The sequence below is a fragment of the Neurospora crassa genome, linkage group V (assembly GCF_000182925.2).
Source record: "Neurospora crassa OR74A linkage group V, whole genome shotgun sequence".
Lineage (NCBI taxonomy): Eukaryota > Fungi > Ascomycota > Sordariomycetes > Sordariales > Sordariaceae > Neurospora > Neurospora crassa.
The window spans coordinates 3,314,938-3,326,445 of NC_026505.1; the positions used below are offsets into that span (position 1 = coordinate 3,314,938).

General features: G+C 51.3%; 1 protein-coding gene across 1 annotated transcript; it reads left to right on the forward strand.

The window, feature by feature from the left end:
* The first annotated feature begins 731 nt into the window (after positions 1-731).
* NCU01238 (PHD transcription factor) lies at positions 732-7,975 on the forward strand. Its single transcript, XM_956511.2, has 4 exons — positions 732-2,109; positions 2,212-3,046; positions 3,226-3,314; positions 3,366-7,975. The coding sequence occupies exons 1-4, from the start codon at positions 1,678-1,680 to the stop codon at positions 7,218-7,220; spliced, it is 5,211 nt and encodes a 1,736-aa protein (XP_961604.1). The 5' UTR covers positions 732-1,677; the 3' UTR covers positions 7,221-7,975.
* Positions 7,976-11,508: the final 3,533 nt, after the last annotated feature.

Here is an 11,508-nt window from a genome sequence, read left to right on the forward strand (position 1 = left end):
CCAGTGCGTGAGAAAGAGTACCCCGAACTGTCCAGAGAAAATGGAAGAAAGGAAAATTTCGATTTATGACACACCGACACCTACCTACCTAGGTGTACGGTTGATATATTGGCACATTGGAGTTTCCCGTCAATGGAGAACGCACCTCCCCGGCCAGTCTAGGAACAAAAGATAGAAGGCGAAAAGGCTGGCAATATTGACCTCAGTCGCACGTACTTTAACATAGCTGAAGCGCGCGCACTTTCTCTCGATTGATCCGAGGTTGACTGTAGCAGATGGTTTGATGTATCAGGTGCGACTTTGTTTCACTACATAGGTAGGTATTCAAACGGAGTCGATCCATCGATGATGACATTGAAAATCAAAGATACAGAGGTACGGAACTTGGCCTAGAAGGGTCTAGTGGAGATCCACCAGATGCCGGAGGACCGCGACTGAACTCCAATGGCGGGCGGCATCATGTCTGGCGTCGCTGCTGCCATGACCGCGCTGCAGAGTTGCGCCCTCCCCATTTCGTCCCGACAGCTACCGCAGCGCCGCTTGCCCTTGGTCCTTGTTGGATTTGAACGTCTTCCGAACGTGTCCCGCTGCCCGTCAAACCACCACTTGTCTCAACCTGTGCAAGTGGAATGGGCCCACTACCTATGTAGTAACATGCCCCTGCCCTCTTCCTGATAGTAACCCAATTCCCATCTACACACGCTACAACCCTCAAAACTGTATACCTCCACCACTTTCAGATCTGGGACCGGGGAGCTACTACGCTATCAATCAGTTCACTGCCAGTCTTGGGCGCCCACACACCTCATCCTCACACCACATTTTATCGATTCACCATTCACATCGTCCCGTGCTGCTGTCCACGTCCCGGCCATTCTTCCTTCCACCTTCACTTCCACTTCTTGCTCCCTTCCGGTCTCCGCCTGGCCCTGGCCTCTATCTCCATTTCCATTTCTCTCTCTTTCTCTCCGTCCAGTCTGCACTCCCGTTTCCAACGCCATAACAATTTTGGAACCATCTGCCAGACTTTCTGCTCGGCCAACCCTTCCGCCTTTCCGGGTCAATCCACTCATTCTCACAATCATCAACCAGCCTCACTACGAACGCATCCAGTTGTCCAACCCCGTATTGCAACCTTGATTAGTTTCAGACGACAAACCTTCAGGTCTACACACGGAGTGTCTGTACAAACAGCCAACCCTAACACGGTAGACCGAGGTAGTGGAGGAACTTGGACGAGGTTCGATCTGCATTTCTTTTCTGCGACACATACACGCACGAACGATATCCCTACCCTCTTAGTCGCCTTCTGGCCCTCAGTTTTCAGGTTCTCAAGGCTCGCTCCCTGGGAAACATACACTCAACCTGTCCGCCACAGTTCTTCGTCTGCGAAGACCCTGCACTTACTAAAAGCAGCAGCGCAGAACCGGATATCGCATCCCCAATTTACGCACAACTCCCTGTAGCGCCATATCATTTCGCGGTCCTGCGCTGTCGACCGTTCTTCCCCAAACCAGCCCTCAGCCTTGTATCCTACGATGCGTCCGATATTTCGATAAGACAGAGACCTCCGATTTCGTACACACCAATACGTTACAGCTGCGTCTCGACCCACCCACCACCGATCTTCGCCTGTGTGATTATCAATTCGCCCTCCAAAGATAGCCTCCACTCGCCATGGTGTCCACCCCGTCCGGAGGCGGGTCTGTCGCTGTGGCGGCTGCCGGAACGTCGAGCAACAATGCAAGCGCGCGAGCCTCCCCTACCGTTACCTCCCATTCCAGCAACGGCAAGTCCAAGACGGCGCCAGTCAACTCGAACGGCTACCATCCTCCGAAATCCCAGATCCCGCTGAGCTTCATGAAGAGCGAACCTCTCGATTTGAATTCGGTGGAGCGACGCGGCCAGCCTACCGCGTGCAAGGAACCTTCAAAGAAGAAGAACCGGCCTCATGGTCTTGAAGAGGCACCATCCTATTGCCCAACTGAGGAGGAGTGGAAAGAGCCCTTTGAGTACATTCGCAAAATCACACCAGAGGCCAGCAAATTTGGTATCTGCAAGATCATCCCGCCCGAGTCATGGAACCCCGATTTTGCAATTGACACCGAGGTACGCTCGCTCGCCCGTCAACAGCCGTGATGCCATTTGCAACCATGCACTCTTTCAGGGCACAGATTCTACGGATGGGCTTGCTGACCTATGCTACTGCAGAGATTCCACTTTCGTACCCGCAAGCAAGAACTTAATTCGATTGAAGGCAGTTCGCGCGCCAATATCAACTATATTGACGCCCTTCAAAAATTTCACAGACAACATGGGAACAACCTCACGCGGCTCCCTTACGTTGACAAAAAGCCGCTCGACTTATTTCGCTTAAAGAAAGCCGTCGAAGCTAGGGGAGGGTTCGACAAGGTGTGCAAGCTGAAAAAATGGGCGGAAATCGGACGTGATCTGGGCTACAGCGGGAAGATCATGTCATCTCTTTCGACATCGCTGAAAAATTCGTATCAAAAATGGCTTTGTCCGTACGAAGACTATCTGCGAGTCGCAAAGCCTGGCGTTCATCAGCAACTCGAGCTGGAATACGGCGGGCCTCTCACACCCAGCCCAGCCCCGAGCCCAATGAAGCGATCAAATGCCCAGACCCCCTCAGACCTTCGCGGCGAATCTCCATCTCGGCACCCCACGGAGGCAGCAGTAAACGGGCACGCCAAGGATTCTGATCGGGATGTCACAATGACAGACGCCCCATCGGTACCAGCGCCACCGGTCAAAAGTGGCTTCACAGCCATCAACACTGGAGGCTTCACGGCGATCAATTCCGGGTTCACGAGTATAAACCGTCCGCTGGCCCCTGCATCAGAAGCCATCACCCCGCTGTCCTCTGCCAAGAATACCCCTGAAGTTCGACCATCAGCAGCTGGCTCGTCTTCACTGAAGCGGCAACTAAGCTTCGATAGTACGTCAGATTCCGCCAAAAAGGAAAGCTCGGTGGACAAGGACGATGGAGAAGCAGGCAGTCGTCGTAGCAAGAGGCTCAAGAAGGGTAGGTCATATCATTTCCCCCACCTTCAGGCATATCAAGGTTCGCGGGCCGAGGCATGTGGTGCTGCACGCAGTCTTATCGTCTGCGAAGCAAGAACATCGTTTCATCTCTTTTGGAATCTGTGCTCCGAGTTCAGGACATTTCCTGGTTTACATACGCTAACCTGACCTCTATGACAGATTCGGTACCAACAGTGGCTGGTTCACACATGTCGCTCTTTCGTCCTTCTGCACCCAGAATTCCAAGAGAGGACTCGAGTTCGGGAGAGGTAGGTCTGACATGAAGGTTTAGATGGGGACCCCTACTGACACTGTGGTAGAATTGCGAGCAATGTGGCAAGGGTAGTGAGGAGGGCTCATGCATGCTGGTTTGCGAATCCTGCGATAACCACTACCATGGCTCGTGCCTGGATCCTCCTCTCAAGACCAAACCAGAGAATGAATGGAACTGCCCGAGATGTCTCGTCGGAGACGGCCAGTTTGGCTTCGAAGAGGGCGGCCTCTATTCGCTCAAGCAGTTCCAAGAGAAGGCTGCCGACTTCAAGCAAGGCTACTTCGAGAACAAGATGCCTTTCGATGCGGTTCTCAATTGTCATCGTCCGGTTACCGAAGATGACGTTGAGCGTGAGTTCTGGCGCTTGGTCGCAGATCTGGAGGAGACCGTCGAAGTCGAATATGGCGCAGATATCCATTGCACGACACATGGCTCTGGATTTCCGACCGTGGAAAAGAATCCCAACAATCCCTACTCAACGGATCCATGGAATCTCAACCTGCTGCCTCTTCACCCAGAAAGTCTCTTTAGGTACATCAAGACTGACATCTCCGGCATGACGGTACCGTGGGTATATGTGGGCATGATTTTCTCTACCTTTTGTTGGCACAACGAAGATCACTATGCGTACTCTGCCAACTACCAGCACTTTGGCGCAACGAAGACCTGGTATGGCATCCCCGGCGAGGATGCTGAAAAGTTTGAAGCCGCGATGCGTGAAGCGGTTCCGGAGCTGTTTGAGACGCAACCGGATCTCCTATTCCAGTTGGTCACTTTGCTCACGCCTGAACAACTGAAAAAGGCAGGCGTGCGTGTATATGCACTGGATCAACGGGCCGGTCAGTTTGTTATCACTTTCCCAAAGGCCTACCACGCGGGCTTCAACCATGGCTTTAACTTCAACGAAGCCGTCAATTTCGCCCCTAGTGATTGGGAGCCATTCGGCCATGCTGGAGTGGAACGACTTCAGACATTCCGACGGCAACCATGCTTTTCTCATGACGAGCTGTTATGGGCCGCGGCAGATGGAATTACGGGTACCGGGTTAACGATCCAAACAGCGAAATGGCTCGCCCCTGCTCTCGATCGGATCCATCAGCGAGAGATGGTGCAGCGTAGAGAGTTCATCGGTAAGCATGACTTTATCGCCACGCATCTCGACGCAAAACATCCGTCTCCGCACCATCTCTGCGTTTTTAACGGAGAAACGAACGAGAAGTGCCCGATCCAGTTTGCCATCAATGATGTGGATGTGCCCGAAGACGAGTATGCATGTTTCTACTGCAAGGCGTACACCTACCTATCCCGGTTTGTATGCCTGAAGACGGGCATGGTACTATGCTTACTACATGCTGGAAGCCACAAATGCTGCGATGCTCAGGAATCAGACCGCTTTTTAGGCAAAGAACACGCTCTTTATTATCGGAAATCGGATGAGGTCATGGCATCTACCCTCAAACGGGTGACCGACAAGGCCAGTGTGCCGGAGACATGGGAGGAGAAATACCAAAGACTCCTTGACGACGAAGCGAAACCGTCACTCAAGGCGCTACGCAATTTGCTAAGCGAAGGCGAGAAGATTCCCTACGAGTTGCCATCGCTTTCCACTCTCAAACTTTTCGTCGATCGCTGTAACCACTGGGTAGAAGAGGCGACTAATTACACTATCCGCAAACAGCAGAATCGCCGAAAAAGCGAAAAGGCTTGGCCAGTCGGCGTCCGAAAATCCGTCGGAAACGCTGAACACGATCAAAAGGAGCGAGAAATGCGCAACGTTGCCAACATTCATCGCCTCCTCGACGAAGCGGAGATGATTGGGTTCGATTGCCCTGAGATTCAACAACTACGGGAGCGAGCCGAGGCGATCAAAGCGTTCCAGGAGACTGCAAAGAAGGTGTTGGATCTCCCACGAGACCTTCAACCAATCGGTTCAATCGAAGAGCTCCTTGAGGAAGGCCAGAATTTCAACGTCGATATCCCCGAGGTAGAAAAGCTCTACAGCGCGCTGGAGCGACTCAGATGGGACGAAAAGGCCCGGGAAAGTCGATCCAAGTTCATGACCCTCGATGAGGCGCAAGAGTTGGTAGACGAGGGAAAGCGCCTCGGTATCCAAATATACGAGGATAACATCAAATACTTGGAGGAAAAACTTGAAAAGGGTCGAGAATGGGAAAAGAAGGCCAGGGAGTTGATCAACGCCGATGTTGTGAACTACTCGCAACTTGACTCCTTGTCGGTACAAGCGCAACACGCCAACCTGCCAATCTCCAAGGGGACGCTGGATATGGTCGACGCGATACTATACAAACAACGTGAGGCTCAACGCCAAATCATCGACCTGAATAAGCGCTCCGCTGATCCAGATTATACCCAAAGACCCAAGTATAATGAGGTTGCTGAGGTGATGAGGAAGGTCGAAGAACTCCAGGCCAAGCCTCCCGGCACGCTCGACCTTGAAAAGGAACAAAAGCGCCATGAAGACTGGATGCGTAAGGGGAAGAAGCTTTTTGGCAAGAGTAACGCCCCATTGCACATTCTCAAGAGCCACATGGACTACGTCCTCGACCGAAATAAGTGGTGTTTCAACACTGTCGAGGACACGCCAAGATCGCCTGCTGAGCCAGCATCCAGGGAGCCCAGTGTGGATGGAGAACATGACTCCTCAGACAACGAAGATGAAAATGGTTCGAGGCAAGTGTTTTGCATCTGCCGCCGTGTGGAAGCGGGTATGATGATCGAGTGTGAGCAGTGCCATGAATGGTATCATGGCAAGTGTTTGAAGATTGCTCGTGGTAAAGTGAAGGAGGACGACAAGTACACCTGCCCGATCTGCGACTGGCGAGTCAAGATCCCTCGGGACGCATCGCGGCCCAAGCTGGAAGATTTGATCGCTTGGTATGAAGAGATACCAAACCTTCCGTTCCGGCCGGAAGAGGAGGGAGTCTTGAAGGATATCATCGACATGGCTGAACGTTTCCGCAAACACATCTCGCCTCTGTGCTCTGGTTTTTCGACCGCTGCCGATGCAGAGAACCAACGTTTCTACCTCCGGAAAATCGAGGGTGCTGAAATATTGCTGGCATACGAAACCAATTATCTGCGACAGGAATTGCATAAGTGGAATCCCGTTGCGCCCGAGCCGCCCCCGATTCTGGAGCAGTCTAAGAGTACTCGCAAGCCCCGGCCCACAAAGCTCCAAAAGTTGCTACAACAACATGGTGTGCAAGATCCGGACGACTTGCCTGAAGATGTTCGAGGAAGAGCGAACAGCCTCAAGCGTAAAGCTCAAAACGCTGAGGCCCATGCTGGGGGCTTGGGTACAGGTCCCGGCATGCACCCATTCGGCCCCAGTCACACTTACTTCTCGCGGCAGTCATCAGCTCAACCCCAAACGCCGGGCTTGCCAATGACCAACAGCTCTCACGCTCACCCCTCGCGTGGGCCAGACTCAGTGTCACCCTCCAACACCCTGAATGGGCGTACGGGCTCTCTATCCCATCATTCGCCCCTTCACCATTCGCGCTACTTTAACGGAGACAACAGCACATCCGGCCAGGCACTCAGCATCGAAGACCGGATTCTCCGTGACCATCACGATAACGACGACCATGCGGACGCTAATAGAGCCAAATTTCGTGACTCCATTTGGGGCAGCGCCAGTTCCGCAACTAAGAGGTCCTCGGCGTCCGCCCTGGTGACGGAAAACGACCCTATGGGCATCGGCCCGCCTGCTGACGAAGGCGTAGCGGACAATCACATGTTCATTGACCTTGTGCACGATGACGACGAAGAAGACGAGAGGAGAGGAGCGGCGGCGTCGGCATCGGCCGACCTGGTGGCTGACCACCACCATCACCGCCATGAAATGGAGACGGATCACGATCACCTGTTGGAGGTGTAGGATCCGATCTGGCATGGCTGATTGTTTGTGGATCCGTTTCTCATTCTCTTTGGTGGTCTTCTATGTTTCTACCATTGTGTTCTACGGAATCGCTAAGCGGTGGTCGACGTTGTGAACCACACTACACTTTTGTGGTCGCAAAGATGTACGTTCTTCACTGGGGGCTTGGTCAATCTCTTTTGGGTTGCGTCGCGCCCCTCAAGTGTTTTAGTTGGCGGTGTGAAGGTGTTTTAGATGGTGTTTCAAAGAGCAATGGTCTCGGTGTATTCTTTCTCATAGTCACGTTTGGTCCGGTTGGTCCGGTTGGTTGGTTTGGTTCAGGTCGCATAAAAACAAGTGTTTCCGTTGTTTTTTGCTTATTTTCCCCATCTGTGTCTCTCCGGCGAAGCATTCTAGCACTTTACATACATTGGTCGGCGACAGCGGTTGTGATGGCGGCGGACTGAGAGAAGTGTGTGTATAGACGGATGGCCACATGGATGAGGGGACTGGAGTTGCATGCGCGTTGCGATCTTTCGTCTATTTTTTGTTGGTTGTGAGGTATATTGATCATAACACCATCATTGTCATCTTCAATCCCATCTTTACTTAGCATCGTCAACGCCACTTGTTTTGAGGTCTCACGTACCAACACGTGTGGTGGAGCCAGGGATCTTTTACTAGTCTACACTTAGTACATGTATCGATGTGACGGTGTCTAATCAAAGTCAGTTAGAAGACAGTCAAAGCACTCAAAATCAACTATATCAAACTAGCATGCATTGCACGGAGCATTTTGATATTGCCATAAGACGCAATGACGCCAGTCACAAAACTACTCTCTTGGTCCTCATAAACCTCCTCTTCTTCTTCGTTAGGTTTAATTTTTCACTTTCAACCCCATTTCAAATCGCAATCGTCTTTTGTGCCGGTGTTCCAGGAGAAACAACAAACCAGCATGATCCCAACATATACCATAGTCTATACCTCTCCGCACGCTCGGGTGCCCAGGTGGTCTGTGTGAGCTTCTTTGCCACTCGCTTCGTGCGGGCATTGTACGCAGTAGGTTTTCAAGTTCCCTTCTTATCTTGACCTTTCCCTTTCTCTCTCTCCCCGTCTTTCCCGGCTCCCCGTATTTTGGTTGGTTTTCCCTCCCGTCCCGTCCGGTAGGTCCATCCGTCCCGCCCGCCCGGCCCGTGTTTCTTTGTCCCGCGACTCCGCAAAACCCACCACCCACCCCTCCCTCGTTCACCCCATATTTCGTTTTCTTCGCAATCAACCTACCCACATGAATCTGCTACCTTTTTTGTATCGTTAAAGCTAGATGTCTGTGCCATTTCTTTCCTCCTTTCGCTTAGGTACACTCGCGCGAGTCTTGGGTATAACTGTTCTTTTTCATTATTATTATTATTATGATTATTATTTGGAAGTCTGGGGGTGGCTGGCCCTGTCCACCGGAGTTCGTTACAAATAAACTCCGGAGAAGTAGTAGGTACGAATGCACGCGTGCGAAAAAATCATGCACGTTTGAAACACACGAAAAAAACAATTAATCATTCGAAAAAGAAGAAAAAAATTGACAGTCATGGGACGATCAAGACAATAATACCAAACGGGACTTCTGAGAAAAAGGGAAGAGAAAGGCTCAATATGTAGTACTTACTTACCTTGGCAGATCGGAGTCTATGTATTGCGGTTCAATCAGCGAAGTAGTTGACATGTGAACAAACCAAAAACTAACACGCTTACTCCGAACGAACGACCGAAAGAAAAATAACTTTTCTTGTATCTCGGCAAGCATCGATAGATGTCACCCTTCTTTTTTGATCACTAACGAGCGAATGAGAGAAGAGGCAGAGGGGGATGGGGCAAAATCCATGATCAAGATTCAACGGCTTCATTGGTAGCGTTGATATACGTACAGGCAGCAAAACAGTAGACGAATACCCCATACGAGCTTTTTATAGCTTATATTGAACCCATCGATTATTATAAGTTGGGGGACCCCTATTGTAAGTCCCGTAAGGTCTAGACTTTTACAGTGTTTGTGAGGCATGTTAGTTAGTGTCATAAGCCGTTAGTACCGTTGGGTGAAGATCCCTCTTTTCTACCACCAATGCTGCTGCATCAAGGTACTACGTAAGGAGGCGGCGCGGATTTGTTCCGTCAGGGTATGCCACCATTATTTGATGAGCAAGATGAGCAAGATGAGCAATAACGCTACTTGGAACGGGAAGAAAAAGAGAAAAGAAAGACATGAAGATGATGATGTCACGGAGAAAGCCGTTTACTAAAATTCCGTGCAGACAGGGTCACACATGATGGGACAAGAAAATCAAACAAGAAAGGCGATGCTTCGAAACGATTTAAAAAAAAAACAATGCCAAGGGGTATGGTGTATGATGATGATTGCCGACAGGGAAGAGGTTGAAAGAGAGAAAAGCGGAATGGTTATTCTCGCAAAACACGTGTTGAAATACCGATCTTCATGCAAGGGTTTCTCAGGCTATGCCCACGGATCCAAAGAAGGTATTCCATATGCCCGGTTTACTGAAGAGGGAAGTTGGGAGTGCCGATCGGTCACTTCCACGCCGTTATCCACATGTCACCGATGCAAATCCACCGTTACCAGTTGGATGGGACACGGACTACTCATGAGGTCATGTCATCGGGAGAAGAGGGGGAAAAGGACGAATTGCTGGTCGTTTCCCTTCCAACTCGCCTTCTGTTGTATTAATGTACGATATTTAGGGCAAGGCGAGGGTTTGACAAAGGGCAGGGGGTGAGGGTTAAGAACAATAAGCAGAGAGGGAGACACGGAGAGGCTGCGAATGGTTGAGGGCTGTGGTCGGGGCTTCCTCCGCGGATTCCCAATAGCCCTGAGGAGTTTGGGAGATGGACACGAGTGGAAGGGTTCACGACCCGGTTTGGCAAAATACTAGTTCGCGATTGAGGTGGTATGTTGTGGTAGATATGGGAGTTTCAGGACATTAAGCAAGCACGTAATGTCGTTCGGGCTCCATTCGGCCTTCAGAACGCGGAATGTAATATCGGTAGGGCTCGCGCGGGGTTTTCGCCGGTCGGTACCCACGAGGGTCGCGGTCCCGGAGGGGAGGTGGGATGATGGACACCATACGACTGTGAGCGAAGTGAGAGTCTGTGAATGAGAGTGGAAGATGTGAGTGGGAAATGTGATTTGACATGTATCCCATCTGAGTTGTCTCGACTCGCACTGCCACTCATTGCCAACCGAAAACGAGCGCTCTTCTCTCTGGCTGCCTAGAGGTCTTGTTCTGCCGAAGAGGGATGGCGATTCAATATGACATGCCCGATCTGTGATGCCAAGTCGACGGAAAACGTCTGAATGATTCCATTCTTCAGGAAGGTGCACCCGAGAAAGACGATTTGCGTACAGGGCATGGTACGGATGAGGTCCGTTAGGGTACCAGCACGTCGGTTCTGATTCTGTTGGGTCGCCTAGCAAGCTACTTGCCGGTCTATTCCACTTCATTTTTACCCTGATCAAGATGATGTCCGGGCATAGCCAGTCGGGCAGAGGGATGATGTGTGCGTGTCAAAACCAGTTTGGTGTTTGCAAGAATTCAAATTAGGGAGGAGTCAGGCCTGGGTCTCTGCTGGGGCCGGGCCCCCGGGGATGGCGTTGTGGGCTGTGATGGGCTGGTATGGGTTGGGATGGGTCTCGACATAGACACCATGACAAACGAGGTATGCCAAGCGAAGTCTTTTGATGGGCGCAGGAGATGGAAACCGTAGCCGGTGGTGTACAGTGTACACCACCTAGGCCCGAGTTATGTCACGAATCGAGAGAACTCGACGATGGACAGCAGGGACATGGCATGTAGCGAAGCAGCGACCTTGGGGTTTTGGGGGACTTTTTGCCCATATTTGGATTAGTGCAACAAGTGAGACGGAGCGAGGGAGAAGATGAAGTTTTTTTCTAGTCTTTTTTTTTTTTTTTTTGGGGGTGGTCATGTTGTGGATTGTTTGCATATGCTGTACACGTGCCGATGTGTGTCCAGTGCATGATGCGGTGGAGGAGGTACACTGCAGCGACACTTGCATGCTGCACACGTGTCAACATCGTGGTTTTTAGGGACGTACGCAGTGAAGGGTGGTGAAGCTAGTGTATTGGGTGGTTCCAGTCAAGCAATCCACCCCGACCGAGTGCAACTATAGTGTACGTAGTGCCGTGCATGTCCCGCCGCGTACTGCCTCCATGTGTGAGCCTGAGTGAGTAGGTGGTTGTGCACGCGGACAGTATGGCCGGATATAAAGCATAGCTGTTGTT

Coding starts and splice junctions, on each gene's coding strand:
- NCU01238 (XM_956511.2), top strand. CDS start 1,678: ATGGTGTCCACCCCGTCCGGAGGCGGGTCTGTCGCTGTGGCGGCTGCC. Junction 2,110..2,211: donor ATTTTGCAATTGACACCGAG/GTACGCTCGCTC, acceptor ATGCTACTGCAG/AGATTCCACTTTCGTACCCG. Junction 3,315..3,365: donor AGGACTCGAGTTCGGGAGAG/GTAGGTCTGACA, acceptor ACACTGTGGTAG/AATTGCGAGCAATGTGGCAA.